Consider the following 16,652-nt stretch of genomic DNA (forward strand, 5'->3'; position numbering starts at 1 on the left):
GCTTATGCTTTGATGTCTGGCCCTGCTGCCAGCACACTGTTGACACAATGCATGATGCATTCTGTCTGCAATTTTCTAATATAGGCAAAAGAATTTATGATGTATTACTATAAAAATATACATGGCATGACATGAGGACAAATAACCCTCTTATGTCCAATGATCTTATATATTTTATGTATGAGTTTCCAAAAAAAAACATACCAATGATCTGAATAAATGAATGTATAAATTAATTAACTTGAGCTATTTTATGTTTATTTACCAGCAGGAAGTTGTGTATGCCTAGAAATAACTTGTAATAGCGTTTAAAATGCTTATACTTTTATACTATTGCATTTATCACATATGAGTCAGTGATGTGGTGTTCTAATATGATTTTGTGTGATTAATTTGTGCAGGGTGCTGGTTGGAAAGTTGTTGCTACCTTTGAAGGAAACTTCCCCAACAAAATTAAGCAGCTTCCATTGGACAAGCATTTTGACATAAACAATGTCAAACGAGTACATTTCCATCCCTATGCTTTTTTACTAGCTTAAGTTCCTTCCTTGTTTCATATGCTTAAATCTTTGTTTGTTACCTTGCCCCCTAGATTGTGCTTGAAGCTGATGGCTATCAGCCATATCTAATATCTCCTGAGAAAGGTCTGAGGTCCTTAATAAAGTGTGTACTGGAACTTGCTAAAGAACCATCAAGACTTTGTGTAGATGAGGTGAATTTTCTTTTGTATTTGTGGTATATGGCTTTTGCACCTAAATTATTAGGCAAATTACCTCTTTGGCATAACCTCCACTTTGCTTCATTGTTAATTATGTTAGCAAATGTCTGTAAACTTTATGTTTTATGAGAATGTTTCTTACTGTTATTTAAACAGGTGCACCGTGTTCTATTGGATATAGTTTCGGCTTCAGCAAATGGTACTCCAGGACTTGGTAGATACCCACCCTTTAAGAAAGAGGTACTATTGCAATCTAATGTTTCCATCTCAGAACAATGTTCACTTCCTTGCCACAGGCAGCTTTTTGTTAGATTTCTGACACGTGTGAAAACATTCAACTTTCATTGTGTTCTTCAAAAAAAGGTGGTTGCAATTGCATCTTCTGCCTTGGAAAATTTCAGGAATGAGGCAAAGAAGATGGTTGTTGCACTAGTTGATATGGAACGGTCTTTTGTTCCTCCTCGACACTTTATTCAACTTGTGCAACGCAGGTTTGTTGTTGTTCCTAATAAAATTGTTAAAAATATCTGTGAGGATTTTCTGCCTCTTCAATTAAGTTATATTTGTCCCTTCTTTTTTTTGCATGGACAATCGTTTATAATGATAAAAGGTATACACGGTTCTTCAGCCTATCTCCTATTATTAATATTATAATTGCTAGACATAGGTGAAGGTTCCTTGCAATGAACAATTTTGCAATCAATTAGAAATATTTGTTTTTTATTGCCGGAGGATTTCATTCACAACATCCATAAGTTTCTTTTTAAATCTCATAGTATTTCTAGTTGATTATATTTTTACAACTGTTAGGTGATCCTTCTAAACACATTCCTTTTGGCCTGAAGGTATTAGAAACTGAGATATAATTGTAGACTTGTATTAAATATTAATTTGGTTGAAAAAATATTGGGTTTTTTTGAAGATCATATGTTTGGATACTTGGATTCTATAATAATTTCTCTAAATGAGAAGATCAAGATTCTTAAACCTTTGTTTATAATAATTTGCAATCTATCGAACCAAAAGGTTTACATTCATCAAGATCCAAATTCTTGTAGTTTAGAATGATTCCAGATTGGCAATATGAGATCCATTGGTGGTCCTCCATCAGATATACAATCTTCAAAACACCTCATCATGCCTAGATTAGTTGCACTCTGATTTCAATTGTAATAAACAACCCAAATCAGAGATTGGCCATTAACTTAGTTACACTCAACAAATGGCTTAAAATGCTTAAATGCCAAGTTAACAATAGTTCACCCAGTTAAACTTATGAACCTTCTTTGTCTTTGTTTACTTCAATATGCATCCATGAAATTCCCCAACTCTCCATGTGGGTCTAAACTAGTGTGTCAGATATTCGAGCTTCTGCTTTTGTGTCCCAAGCATTTGTTTTTGCTTTTCTTTTCGTTATTTTCAACATTTGTATTGTATCACAATCTTACTGACAGGACTCTGACCGTCATTGACATGGTTGATAATTGGTTTGTCAAATGTTTTGACCTTTTTTAAAAACATTCCTTGGTCGCACCGGAAAAAAATTCTATTTAAAATGATTTGTTTTTTTTTCTTTAGTAGAGGAATATTGTTTTAAGAAATGTTTCTCTTGTTCATCTGGGTCTTAAATCTATTAAAATCTCCATGTTAAGTCTCTAATAAACTAAAGTACTAACAGAATGGAGAGGCAACGACGTGAGGATGAGCTGAAGTACCGGTCATCAAAGAAAGCAAATGAAGCAGAGCAATCAATACTAAACAAAGTTAATCTATGATGCCTCCTTCCCTTCACTTTTATACAATATAATTTTGGGAGTGAAGATTTTAGATTTAGTAAAGATGTTACATTAAATTTTCTTTTAGTAGTGTAACATTGTTTTCTAATGATTTAACTAGGCATCAAGCCCTCAGCCTGGGACTCAACAGACAGGTGGTAGCTTGAAATCAATGAAAGACAAAACAAATCAATCAGATAAAGATGCAAAAGAGAGCTCATCCTTGCAGATTGCTGGACCATCAGGAGAAATAACAGCAGGTTATCCACCATCTTTAAAGTTACCTGTGTAGTCTTATTCCATAATTGTAATGTTATGTGTCATGTTTGTATGTAGAAAACCATAAACCACTTAGTTACTTTTTCTTTGCTACAAGCTTTGGTAAACAAATGTTATGCGAATATCATATGATAAAAATTACTTGGAGGGGGGACATGGATTGAAAAATGCAAACTCAAAATTAGAGTTTAGGAAATAATGATGGCAAGAACTAAATTATCTTCATCATACTATGCAATTAAAACAGCTGACTGTCGCAGGAGTGTGTAAATATGGGATGCATAATGAAACCACAAAAACTATGAATACAAGGGTATAATCAGTGAATAATTTATTTTGATCTGTCTGTACCCATAATTGCATTGCAGAATTTGGATAAAGTAAAATACTTTATTGTAGTAATATTGTGAAGGGATAACTGTAACTATATATACATAACTCAATTTGGAAATCCTTGACCTAAGATATTAATATGAGACTAAATCCACTACGGTAATAATCTTATTATCCTAATAGTTCTAACACTCCCCTCAAGTTAAAAAAAAATGATTAACCAAGCTAGATAACGTCGAGTCTGGGGTAACCGGTCCGGCCCCACGGAAGTTTCCCATCGGCCACCAGGATAAATCGGGAAGCGCACGTGGTGACCAGTCCAGAAGCCCAGCATCCTTTGATTACGCCCCCCATTTAGAGGAAAAATTCCTGCAAATACGCCATAGCTGGGGTTCGAACCGCGGGTGCCTGGGAGACAATCTAGATGTCCTACCATGGCACCATGGCCCCGGGGACAACACTCCCCTCAAGTTAGAACCTAGATATCATCTATGATCAATTAATTTGTTACATCTATGTCCAACTTGTTATATTTTCCTGCTCAGATCTTTATTGAACATGGATGCCACAGTTCAACCATTTGCTTGATATAGTAAAATGAAAACAACATTGTTTTTTCTCGATTCAGATCTTCACTGGAGACAATAGCTCACCTTGACCTTTATTGGATATAATAAATTGAGAATAAGAAATTTTCTCTATTTAGGTCTTCATTGGTTCAAGTGAAGTAAATACGACATATAAACAAAATAGATTTGATTTTTTGGAAGGAAAAATAGAGAAGTCAAGAGAAGAGATGCAGAAAAGAGATCCTCAATGCTGAAAGATGGCAGAGAAAATTACTTAAGATATGATAAAGAGATGGAGACGTACTCATGTGCTTTTCTTGTGCTGGAGCTTGATCCAGGGAATGCAATCAATCTCACAGCCCACCATGCTTCAAATGGAGCCGTGGCTCAGCTAAGATAGAGGACAACAAGCAACTATAGGACTAGGCAGTAGGTACGCGACTACAAGGTAGAAGGCACAGGTGAGGTAAACTCCAACGTGAAAGCCCCTTGTAGATTTGGAATGGATTCAAATGTTGATCACTGGCTGGCGTTGGTTTTGTTGACAACTCCGTTTTGGAATTGAAGGAAAACACTGCTGAACTTGTAAGGCATCCCTTTCATGAATCGGTGATAATTTCATCAAATCTTGCAATAGTGAGTTGCTCAAGGAGGAGCTTGAGAAGGCAAGTGATTGAGGGTGCACGTAGTTGGACTCAGTGTTATTTCACAAGTAGGCATATTACAATGATGGATGCTCATCAACAAAGGACTAGTGTGAGTAGGTGGCATGTGGCTCCATTTCTCCTTTGCATTGCCTTGTGATGTCACAAGGTGGCAATTTTACATGGGTAGAATGCACAGCGCACAAAGGAGGGCTCATTCGAGGTGGTGGCTATGACTTGCTAGCAAGAGCCGTGCAGGGCCACAAGGATGTTGTCTTTGAATGGATGAGAGCCATGGAAGGAGAGAAAGGTTTGAAAGATGATAGGGAGGCTGATGGTCTTCCCATCAAGGGATACCTCTTTGGAGAATCCTGAGTTATAATACCATATAGAATTTGGGGTTAAAAAAACATTGAATTGCAATATGTTGTGAAATATAGAGGATCCAAAGTAGAAATCTTAGATGTAAAATATCAATCTGTGATTAAACCCACTACACCAATAATCCTATTGTCCTGATACCTCTAACATGCATGTTCTTTCAAAATAATAAAATGGTTTCAACATATAAAGGCTCTTGCAGATGCTTAGTCTAGAGAAGATCTTGGTATGGACATACCATTCCAAGATTTTCTTTCCTTGACTCCAATCGTTCTGACTATTCACCTAGGTTGCAATGGAGCAAATTTCAAATCACTGTGAGTTAAATTTGCCAATTAACTTCCTGCTAATTCATTCTGATTCCTTTTCTTTGTTTTCACTTTCTAGTTTCTTCTATATTTGTCTGTGCTTTCTATTGTCAATATGCCAAATAAGCTAGTCATGTCAACCTTCTGTTTATCAATATTAGATGTATGAGCTGGTCATGTGGTTCAGTCAAATTGGCTCCATACCAGACTGTTCATAATTTTAACTGACTTATTAATCATGCTGTTTCAACTTAGCCAGCAATAAAAGAATCTACATTTTGGAAATTATGTTAGGTTGCTTTCATTTATAGGGTGGTTGCTGAAAAAAAGTGGAAAAGCAAATGGCTGGAGCAGGCGATGGTTTGTCCTCAATGAGAAAAGTGGAAAAGTTAGTTAAATACTGTTGGAACACCATCTTGCCTTTTGTCGAACTGTTTATTTTCTGGATAACGATCAAACATCGATTGCTCTTCCAGCTTGGATACACTAAAAAACAAGAAGAAAAACATTTTCGAGGTGTTATCACTTTAGAGGTAATTGTTCCTTCCAGATGATCCTATACAGTTTCATATGTACGTAAATTTTTTAAGCTATTTTTTCCCATAGAATTTTGTTAATCAACCCCCAAGTTAAGCATATGCTAGCAACAATTGAGTGCTGTAATAACAAGCAAAACAGTTGCTGACATAGATGTGCACACTCTTCCACTAACATGCTTGAATGGCATGCCTATTTAATAAACCCCTGCAATAAACAACTTTCTGTCCGCAGGACCCTTGAGATTTGAAAGAAGTTCTAGTCATTACAGATCTTGCAATATAATTGTGTGCTAAAATAATTGATGTGTGATCTGACTTATTGGAGTTTCCGCTGCAAACATATCTGACCCAATGGGAAAGCAATTTCAGATTTTAATACCCTCATAAGCATATGCTTGATAACTTAATTCCAGAGAACGATTTTCATAAGAATTTCCATTTGTGTCATCCTCTTCTAGCTTGTCTTTTTTCTTGGCATAGAAAGACATGTATTTATATTTGAAAACTCTTATCCTGAAAGTAAAAAACTTATGTCCTTAGGTAGAGTAACTGCAAGTAGTTTTGTGGAAGTTTTAACATCTTGATCCAAAGGTTTGGGTTTCTCGTAAGTCATAGCTGTCATTTATGGTTTCATTTTATCCTGTGATTCCTGGTGGATATTGCAAAGAATTCATGACTGTATTGGTTTTATACATTCATATTTATATATGAGAATTAAACAGGTAGATTGTGCAGATGTTCATATACCAATTTTCTTTCATGACTAAGTCCTTACACCTGCAGGAGTGCAACATTGAAGAAGCTTCAGAAGAGGAATCTCTTAAGAGTTCCAAAGAGTCAAAGAAGTCAAATGGATCAGATAAACTTTCAAGTCTAGATTTTAAGTTAACCAACAAAGTTGCTTACAAGACAGTGCTTAAAGGTAGCTGGAGAATGTGTATTTGATTTGTGATACTTTTACCTCATTTAATATATGTTTCTTATGCAATTAATATGTGTTTGAGATTGCAGCGGAAAGTGCATTAATTTTGAGAGCTGAGAGCATGGTTGACAAAGTTGAATGGGTGAATAAGATAATGAATATTTGCCAATCTTCCAAGGAAACACATTCTAAAGGCTCATCTGGTCTTGAAGCTAGTCCCTCGATTAGACTGAGTCATTCAGATGGTTCACTAGTAAGTCTTGACTGCCAGATTTCCATGTTCAGGAGAACGTTACCAAAATTAATGTAATTTTTCATGGAGACCTCAGCATATACTAGACCTATTTGATCTTGTGGTTTCTCTTAACAAATTCCAATAAAAATAGTTTTACAAGCCTAGAAAACTGCTAGGTACAGAAAACGTTTGCCACCAAAACAGTGTTGCTTGAAGTTACATAGACAAAATTTTGATTTGTCTGTTTATGAATATCCACTTTTGAAGTCATTGCTGATCACAGATGTCATTGCTGATCATAGATCCATAAATATTTACAGGCCAAACAATGTTACTTAAATGATGCTTTTTTAGCATGACTTTTAGTGCCATCCTAACTTTCTTAGGAAAATTTGGATATGTAGGACACTATGGCTAGAAAGCCAGCTGATCCAGAAGAAGAACTTAGATGGATGTCACAAGAAGTCCGTGGTTATGTCGAAGCTGTTCTGAATAGTCTTGCTGCAAATGTTCCAAAGGTAAGTGATTATTTTAGGACTTCTTAGTCTAGTTTGAATATTATGAAATCCTTTTGACATGCCTTTCATTTTGCTAAGCAGGCTGTTGTGCTTTGCCAAGTGGAGAAAGCTAAGGAAGACATGCTCAACCAGCTATATAATTCTATAAGGTTGAATGAATGCTTTCTTTTTACATCTTGTAGGGGAAATTTGCACAGCTAAAGGAAAATAAAAGGAAATTTTTCTTCCTTATAAGCACAAAGTGCACACTTCACCTCCATGTTGGATTGCAAATACGTTAGCAGAATTCACTGTTTTGTTCCCATGATATGAAAATTAATAACTATCACACTAGTTTCCAGTTAATGATCTGGTTGCTGGGGATTTTCAAGTTGTCAGGAGTTTCAACTAAACCGGTAGTTTGTCTGCAGTTTTTCATTCATTAATGTGTTGCACTAGTGTGTCATATTATCTACTCGTCCATTTCTACTGATAGACAATAGGAAATTCATCCAAAACTTCTGATATAATCAGAGAGCATCTTTCCTAGTTTTCCATATGGGATTCTTAGGGATCTCCACCTTTTTCCCTGCTTCAAAGTAGTAAAAATGTGATGAAGAAGTTTGCTAACAACTTTATCTTGAACTCTTTGGTCATGTGCCAATTCTTTATGCATATCACAACCAAGAGTGTGGTTACAGTAGTAGACCAGTGGATCTTGTTCTACATTGTCATAAAGTTGGTCTTTTGTTAATCTATCTATCTGAAAGACCATCAAGTTTCTTGAAGAATCAAAATTCCCTTTTTTCCCTGCACACATGCAAAAACAGATAGACTATAATCAACTACAGTTAATGCCAACTGCTTGCTGTTTAACTTTCTCTGATGACTTTTTTTATGATCCTTTAATGAGGTTTTACAGTCAAAAATTTCTTGCAGGATCGTTACTATTTTTTTCATAGGCTAGGTAATTCTGGTGATGCTTTTTGGAATCTTCATACAAAATTTTCACTGATTTATGTCTTCGAGAATCCGTACCACTTGCTATTGCCTATCAGAAGCTTCAGAAAAATGTGAAGTGCAGTATCAAGTTTGCACTTGCAATTTGCATGTGCAGATAATGATATCCAGTTAATCTATAGTAATAGAACTTAACACTGTTTTCATTTTGAATATATTGTTTGGTATGTGAATTATCTATGATCTGTCATTTATTACTTGGGACATAAGATGATAATATATATATATATATATATATATATATATAAAACGGCTAATTCTGTTGAATATTTCAACTCAAAGGAAAGTACATAACTTCTCATTAATGTGCGGAGTTCAATACGTTGTATTCTTCCTATTTCCATATAGTGCTCAAAGCATAGCAAGGATTGAAGAACTACTCCTAGAGGACCAAAATGTGAAGCGCCGACGAGAGAAATTCCAAAAGCAGCAAGCTCTGCTTTCAAAGATTACACGCCAGCTAAGCGCTCATGATAACCGACCAACAGCAGCTAGCTGGTCTAATGGTGACACTGAAATAGGTATACTTTTTGTTGGTGATCCTACTCTAGTTCTGTCAATTTAATGTGTGAAATTCCCCTCACTTATACTTCCGGCCTTACCTTAAAGAGGGGCTTTGATAATTCTCTCTTGCACGACATTGATTGCTTAGACCTGTGAAGATTTTATATTTTGAAGACATTGATTACATTAAACCAGGATTTTTTTTTTTTTACAAACAGGACAACATGATTAATATTCTGCTATTGCTATTATCATCCTTCTAGAAATTTTATTTTGGTAACCTGTGAAGATTATCCATGGTGAAGAACTTACCTAAACCTTTTTCTCTTGCTGTGCAGAAAGTAGCCCAAGGAGAAATGCTGCTTCAGGCGATGATTGGAGATCTGCCTTTGACGCCGGCACAAAAGGGCCAGTCAGTGACTCTTTCAAGGGGTCACCCAGATCAAAAAGTGCCGATAGCCGTGGTAGTTCTCGATATAGTGACCCGGCCCAGAATGGTGAGACCAGTCTGAATTCGGATAGTCGACGGACACCAAATAGATTACCTCCACAACCACCACACTAAGATTCTCTACTAGGGCGCTAAGTTGCGACACGGAAACACAACCTTCTCTTGTCTCTTGCATTTGCATTATTTGGTTCAAGAGTAGCAAAACTAATGGATCTTTCTACCCAATCTACAATTTACATTCTACATTTTATGTTGCAGTTTGTTTATAATTCCAGCCGCTCCAGTTCATTGATCATGGAGTCAGCTGAGCTAGAACCGTAGAACGCATTCAATCATTTGGTATATCAATTCTTTTTAGGTCTGTGTCCAATTACCTTTTGTTTTTTATTCCAAAATTTAATACTACTTGGAGACCGAGTTATTAAGGAATTTTTTGCCACTTCCTTAAAAGACCTTAACTTTTAAAATCATCAAAATACCTCAAGAAAACTCTATATCGTTAATTTTCCTATTAAAATAACAGCATTGAAGCTATGCTATGTATATATCATATAATCTTTTCGTCCAACCGCAAGATTTTGTGAAGCAATAATCTATCTATATATAACTCAACTAAGCTTATCGCATTGTTAACAGCGATTCTGAAGAAGTTGGCTGCAGTATTGATATAAAAAAACAGAGATTTCGACTTTCTCTATGTTATTTGTAATATGTCTGTCTTCTTAATGATAAAAAGTACAATTCAGGCTGATAAAATTTAATTTGTCGTTCACCTCTTTCATCTGACATAATTATAGGAAATGATGATAACTCTTACCTCTTCCCTCGAAAACTCCTTCAGGATTGCTCATATGATCCGAAAAGAAAATAAATAAATCACAAAAACTTCATGACCTTCTATATGAGAGGTCAAATTGATCTGCAATGCATTTCGTACCCAAACCGATCTCATGACCTATTAGAACAATACCCTGGGGTCTTTCAGCCAACATAATGATTATACCTTTGATTAATAATTCACTGATGCAATACCAATTTATAAATAATTGAACGCCTACGTGACATCCAATATATGAGGAATTCTTCGTTCTCGCTGATCGTTATGACAAAATTAATACCCTCAACCTACACTACTCCCCTTCTCATCACCTTGGCCCCTTCTCATCACCTTGGCCTAATCCACAAATAATCTCAAGGAACCGATTTAATCCTTCCAAGGGTCATCCTCTGTCCGCACTTCCGATGGTTCGACCACCTCTGCCTCTGCTGTCTCAAAGCTGCCCTCAGAGCTTGTTGCCTCGGCATCAGCTTCTTCTGCTGCTCCCAGTGAGTCTGTTCTTCCCCACCTTCCACCAAGTGCCAAGGCCATCATCTCATAGATTTTGTTTCCCACTTCAGCAGGACTGTCAGGCTGAGGAATAAACAAATCTTGGTTATTGACGAAATTGGAGATTTTCTTTCTTAAACAAAAATTATTATATTTGATTAGCACAAAAGTCTGGATAGAGAATATCAGTATCCACAGAAAAAAAAAATACAGGTGATATGACTTGATGAACAGATGTGAATGGAAAAGGTCGAGCAGTGACTTACAGTATAACCACTGGATATTAGTGCTGTGTCATATAGTAAATCCACGGCCCTCTTTGCTTCTGCACTGCTTGGGTCATTCTTGCAGGCAGCCTGCAATGGAATAACAGTTTAAGCAAACTTATTCGACTCCGATTGAATTTCAATGAATATATGTTGAGTAGACCAGACATCTCACATTCAAATCTTTCACAATGGGATGATCAGGATTGATTTCGAAAATTCTTCTCCCTCGCATGAACTCCAAGCTCGATGTGTCACCGAGTGTCTGTGCTTTCATTAGTCTATAGACCACAAAACACTTTTGTTGGAATGCATTTTTTCCAATACAAAAAAACAGAAGACCACAATAAAATCAGCTTATGATGGGGGGTATGTAAGATAAAGAAATAATAATACCTTTCCATGTTTGCTGACCAACCAAACTTGCCAGAAACAAGTACACAAGGCGAGGAGCTAAGCCTTTTAGAAATCTGGACTTTTGCTACCTTGTCACCAAGCTGCTGTTTCATCCAGTCGCAGAGAAGATTGTACTCTTGCTTTTCTTCTCTTTCCTTCACCTCATCTTCATCTCCTGTATCAAAAATTTCCATCAGCTCAGCACATATAGATAGAATTAAAAATCCATAATATAAAATAGAATATGAGTTGTTCCAAGAAAGCACAAAAAATGGAGGAAAATAACCTAATTCTAGGTCTTCTTTGCTGATGTCAACAAACTTCTTTTCTTTGTATGTCTGGAGATTTTGTATGGCAACTTCATCAATGGGTTCCACAAGATACAGTACCTGTAGATCAGTTGTGATTACTTGAAGAGAACAAAAAACATGAAGATAAAGACATCTACTCAAACATTTAAAAACTAACACCTACTTCAATATCCTTTTGGACAAGTTTTTCCAGGAATGGGGCAGTCTTGGCACTTTTAAGGCTGTCTGTTGCTAAGTAATATATAGCATTTTGGTTTTCACCCATATTTTCAACGTATTGATCCAAGCTTATCAATTCTTCCTCACTCTTGGAAGAGTAAAAGCGCAGCAATGGAGTCAACCGCTTGTGGTTTCCAGAGTCTTCAATACAACCCAATTTTAGAAGCTTGCCAAAATTCTCCCAGAACTTCTTATAGTCCTGCACGTAAAAAACATGACCATTGATGCCTAAGATAACATATGAAAGTACTACTTATTCCAACTACCGACCTCTTTATCTTCGTTCTCAGACAACTCTTGAATCATGTCAAATGTCTTCCTAACAAGTCTCTTTCGCATAATCCTTACCTGAAAGACAAACATACAAAGTGGTAGTAAAAAAAAAACAAAGTTTTTGTTCCAGATAGCAAATTCCATTTTAATTGGATGAAAATGATTGCTACATACATAAAAATAAACTTACAATTCGACTTTCTTGAAGGATCTCACGTGAAACATTGAGAGGGAGATCATTCGAATCAACTACACCCTTCACAAAACTTAAATACCGAGGAAACTGTAATTTCAAATAAATCATCATCACATTTGAGAAAGATACACAAATTGTTAAGATTTTAGAAATAATATAATTACAAACAAAGGAACAAATTAATTTAAACTTACCAATTCACCATCAAAATCGTCAGAAATAAACACTCGTTTGACATACAAGCGGATGTTTTTGGTCTTGGGATTTATTATATCCTCATTATTTAGAGGGGCCATCCCAGGTATATAGAGAACACTTCTAAATTCCACCTCACCCTGTTCAGTTTACAAAAGCAAGTCAAATTTAACTCATTGATCCTGCTATTGTCTTTCAAAAGTTGTTTCACAATGTGTTCCGTCATCAATACCTCAGTGGTGAAGTGTGTGTAAGAAAGAGGATCCAGGAACTCATTGAATGTCTTCTTGTAGAATTCATTATATTCATCTTTCTCAACTTCCTTGGGATTTCGCATCTGATACATAACAGTGATGAGATCCAATTAGTCTTATAGGAAAAATAGAACACACCGACATCAGGAGTTCAGGGCCATGGGTAGTAACTCCAAAAGGCAAATTATTGAACCTACCCATATAGGTTTGGTCTCATTTGCCAATTCCCAGTCCCAATACTTCTCAGTTACAGTTTTCTTCTTCTTTTCACCCTGCCAATAAGCAGAAAGTGAGATCTTAGATTACACATAAAAGAAACTAAATTAGACTGTAGAATCCCTACCTCAGGCTTGGGTTCCTCTCCTTCTTTCAGTTCCTCTTCTTCCTCAACCTAGCCAATATAATCAACCCAGATAATATAAGCAAAATCCAGTTTAACACAGCTAGAACCAAAACGCCAAAGAGAAAACATAGGAGAGCTTTCCAGCATGGGAGTATGCATGATCAAACAGCAGAAATAAGTCAGCAAGGAGCTATGTTTTCACCTCCACCGTCCTTGATTTCTCCTGCCAAGTATATATGGGAAAGGAAACAAACTGAGAGTAATTCTTGACCAATCCTTGGATACGTGATGGGTCCGCAAATTCAAACTTATCATCAGGCTGCAAAAAGAGCAAAATCTTAGGACTAATGGGAACAACACACTAATTTCTTAAAAGGAGATCTAAAGTCCATACTCTTAAAAATAGAGTGATCTGTGTGCCGCGTTTTATTAGCTTCTCAGGATCAGTTTCTTCTTTTATGACATATGAACTACTATCTGCAACTGCTTCCCATACATACTGTTTATCAGATTTTGGACTTTTTGTTGACACCACAACCTGATCATCAGTTGGCAATAATTGTTAGAATCCAACAGTTGAAGCATAATCAACCCTCTTTTCACTATTAAATACACAGGAAAATGTCACAAGAAAAAGTACCCGCTCAGCAACAAGGAATGCAGAATAAAAACCAACACCAAACTGTCCAATCAAACCATTGTCTGTCCCAAGATCTTTGTTTTCCTATGCATATTCAATAGTAAAAGGTTAATATTAAGCTACACAAAGATGTCAGTATAAGTTGGCATAGGACCATGATGAAACTCATGTAGCAACAAAACAAAATAGATACCTTCAGAGCACTTAGAAATCTTGATGTTCCACTCTGAGCAATAGTTCCAAGGCAATCAATTAGCTCTTCTTTGGTCATCCCAATACCAGTATCTCTGCCAGACGTGAAGAAACTACTTCAACAAACTGTGCAACTAGAATTAAAGGAAAAAAGTTTTTTAAAAAGGTACGATACGTTATTGTTATGGTTCCATTATCTGCATCAGGCCTGATGCGTATCTCCAAATCACCAGCATCACTAAGTAGTGAAGGATCCGTCACACTCAAAAATCTCAACTTGTCCAGAGCATCACTTGCATTGCTGTAAAGGGACAGTAGTGGCACCACATCAAAAACCAAGTGACTGAACTTGTAAATCTAATCTCAACTAGAAATTAGAAAGGAAAGGATGAAGCCAACTCTCAAATATGAGATATTTAGGTTATAGAACACTAAATCAAGAACAATTATTTTATTTGTACAATCTCATCATCAGCCTCAGTAAACAAATGCAATTAATGACTCAGTGGCAAGAGTTGCAGAGCAAAAAAAACCACAAAAAAAGGAAACAAGAACAGGCAGATATCCCATGACAAGAAACCGAGCCTCAAACTCATGAAAGTTTGGTAAACCATTAACAATTAGCATATAAATAAAAAGAAAAAAAAAATCCATAAGTTATTCCAGCATGCTCCATAGAGGACCAAAATAAAAATGAATTAGTGCTGCATTTAAAAAATGTAATATTAAATAATATTTGGCACAAACCTCCCCACCAGACAATATTAAAGAGAAGATGCATTGTTTTCAGTTCATAGTTTAGCCTTTAGACGATGAGATACATATATATCAATGCTGTGAAAACTGCAGGATATTGCCCAATTATCTCTCTCAAACTTAACTGGCCAAAAAAAAAAAACAACACTGCCGGTTTGTGTTGCATGGAACTATATGCATACCTATTGGAACGCATTTGTGTACTTACACCAAATACAAGCATTAAAATTGGCTCATACAATAGCAACTGAGACCATAAATAGTGATGAACTCAAGTAAGTGAACCAACCTTACAAGTTCCCTAAGAAACACCTCTTTGTGGCTGTACAGACTATGAACAATCAGATCCAGCAGTCGGCTGACCTGCATTGAACCAAGGTATGGAAACTAAGTTGAGATCACAAGGAATGTCAATTTGCATGCAAGCGCGCGCACACACATAAAGCTAGAAAAGAGAATAAATTCATGGAAATTGATACAAAAGATTAGGCATATGCTTATGTACCACTTCAACTAACATAATTCCTAATAGAAAATTGGAAAAGTAACATATGTTCTTTACCCATTCTTTCTGCTGGCATCATAGTTTTTAAATTTACCTTTAAATCCTAAATTAGACAATAAAAAAGCATCGCTGCTCGTATTCAATAAACTGGATATTGAAACCAGACAAGACTATAAATGATGAAAATTAGGAATATATCACATATCAATAGGAGAGACGTGGATAAGTGTCGCCGGGTTTAGGACAAAAAACGTCTCTTTGCCCAGTATATCAAGAAATATTCCACATTTCCTGCTCAACAGTCACGAATTTGTTGTCTGAACCAAAAGACTAAGGAAAACAAGAAGAAGAAAAAAGACAAACCAAATCGGGAAAAAAACAAAGAATATAACAGAAAATTCAAGACACCGGTCGAACATAGAAGAAACGACGACCTACCTCGGCCTGGTACTCAAACTTCTCCCCTGAGGCCTCCTCGGCGCCCTTCTCGGCGACGGCCGCGTCGCACCGGATGCCCATCCCTCGCCCCATCCGCTCAACCTTGCATCGAAGACCGGCGGTAGCAAACAAGCCCCTTGACTGGAGAGCCATAGGAACGAACGAGGAGGTCCGGAACCTCAGAGCTCGAGCAGAATTCGACCTCACAGCGATGGAAGGAGGGTGGAGAGAAGCAGTAAAGGAAGTGCCTAAGCTGCACCTGGATAGAACAGGCGCCATGGATTCGCCGGAGAAAAGGAGTGGACTTCTGGATAGGGAAAAGGGGGAGTGGCGAAGAACCCTTTCGGATTTTGGTGAGCGAGGGTTTTGACGGAAAGGAAGGTCTTAAATAGTAACGCAAAGAGGATTCTAGAACGTGATTTATTACCTTTTTTTTTTCCTAAATAATATTTTTGCAATGGATTTTCGTGCTTCTTCTCGAATTCAGAATTTGTCTTTACTCCCTAATTTTTTATAATAATAAAAGAATTGACTAATAATATTGGCCTTTTAACTTGCAAACATACATTAGTGTTTTACTGATACCATTAATTGATATTTTTATTATTTTTCTTTGGTGTATTTTATTCATTTAGTATTTTAAAATGTCATTCGAATACTTTTAGAATGACATCCAAAAATTTTAAAACACAATTAATTAAACAATTATCAAAATTATAACATTTCAAATGCACAATAAATCTCAAATTACATATTCATTTAGTATTTTAAAATGACATTCGAATACTTTAGAATGACATCTAAAAATTTTAAAACAGAATTAGTTAAACAATTATCAAAATTATAACATTTCAAATGCACAATAAATCTCAAATTACAAAAATTTATAAGTTTAGATGGATGAGCATGCAATAACTATCTCATTGAATTTGCTAAAAAAACAAAAAAAAAAAATTGTGAAGCATAAAAACAGAGAAAATTGTATTTTTGTCCTGCATTTTTTTTCAATTTTGGTCCTGAATTAATTTATATTTTTAGTCTAATAACTTATAATATTTTTCTAATTTCAATATTTTTTTCTTTAAAAGTAAAAGTAGTTTTCATTGGAAAATGCTTGAACGGAATGTTGAATTATAAATTAAATTTGGAGTTTTGATTTTTTATGA

General features: G+C 35.9%; 2 protein-coding genes across 2 annotated transcripts; one reads left to right on the forward strand and one right to left on the reverse strand.

Annotated features, from left to right (window-relative positions):
- The first annotated feature begins 592 nt into the window (after window positions 1-592).
- LOC122035785 (dynamin-2A-like) lies at window positions 593-9,510 on the forward strand. The gene is made up of 13 exons (XM_042594890.1): window positions 593-712; window positions 875-958; window positions 1,120-1,209; window positions 2,397-2,481; window positions 2,615-2,753; window positions 5,319-5,395; window positions 5,484-5,540; window positions 6,330-6,468; window positions 6,558-6,721; window positions 7,108-7,221; window positions 7,303-7,370; window positions 8,569-8,741; window positions 9,063-9,510. The coding sequence occupies exons 2-13, from the start codon at window positions 915-917 to the stop codon at window positions 9,287-9,289; spliced, it is 1,377 nt and encodes a 458-aa protein (XP_042450824.1). The 5' UTR covers window positions 593-712; window positions 875-914; the 3' UTR covers window positions 9,290-9,510.
- A 686-nt stretch (window positions 9,511-10,196) lies between these two features.
- On the reverse strand, window positions 10,197-15,861 carry LOC122035780 (heat shock protein 90-5, chloroplastic-like). The gene is made up of 19 exons (XM_042594885.1): window positions 15,487-15,861; window positions 14,833-14,906; window positions 13,963-14,088; window positions 13,789-13,882; window positions 13,596-13,679; window positions 13,350-13,493; window positions 13,158-13,274; window positions 12,956-13,003; window positions 12,810-12,884; window positions 12,591-12,695; window positions 12,358-12,498; window positions 12,158-12,250; window positions 11,965-12,042; window positions 11,639-11,893; window positions 11,451-11,553; window positions 11,165-11,339; window positions 10,944-11,049; window positions 10,769-10,858; window positions 10,197-10,586 (listed from the first exon to the last, which is right to left on the reverse strand). The coding sequence occupies exons 1-19, from the start codon at window positions 15,763-15,765 to the stop codon at window positions 10,380-10,382; spliced, it is 2,394 nt and encodes a 797-aa protein (XP_042450819.1). The 5' UTR covers window positions 15,766-15,861; the 3' UTR covers window positions 10,197-10,379.
- Between the last annotated feature and the right edge of the window lie 791 nt (window positions 15,862-16,652).

This window comes from Zingiber officinale, unplaced genomic scaffold (genome assembly GCF_018446385.1).
Source record: "Zingiber officinale cultivar Zhangliang unplaced genomic scaffold, Zo_v1.1 ctg106, whole genome shotgun sequence".
NCBI classification, from domain to species: Eukaryota; Viridiplantae; Streptophyta; class Magnoliopsida; order Zingiberales; family Zingiberaceae; genus Zingiber; species Zingiber officinale.

Excerpts from the sequence above, each read along its gene's own strand:
- LOC122035780 (XM_042594885.1), bottom strand. The coding sequence starts at position 15,765 with ATGGCGCCTGTTCTATCCAGGTGCAGCTTAGGCACTTCCTTTACTGCT. Across the intron at positions 11,340-11,450 it reads CAAAGAAGACCTAGAATTAG|GAGATGAAGATGAGGTGAAG; the intron begins GTTATTTTCCTC and ends TTTTTGATACAG. Across the intron at positions 11,050-11,164 it reads TGGTCAGCAAACATGGAAAG|ACTAATGAAAGCACAGACAC; the intron begins GTATTATTATTT and ends TGTGGTCTATAG.
- LOC122035785 (XM_042594890.1), top strand. The coding sequence starts at position 915 with ATGGTACTCCAGGACTTGGTAGATACCCACCCTTTAAGAAAGAG. Across the intron at positions 2,482-2,614 it reads AGCAATCAATACTAAACAAA|GCATCAAGCCCTCAGCCTGG; the intron begins GTTAATCTATGA and ends TGATTTAACTAG. Across the intron at positions 6,469-6,557 it reads TTACAAGACAGTGCTTAAAG|CGGAAAGTGCATTAATTTTG; the intron begins GTAGCTGGAGAA and ends TTGAGATTGCAG.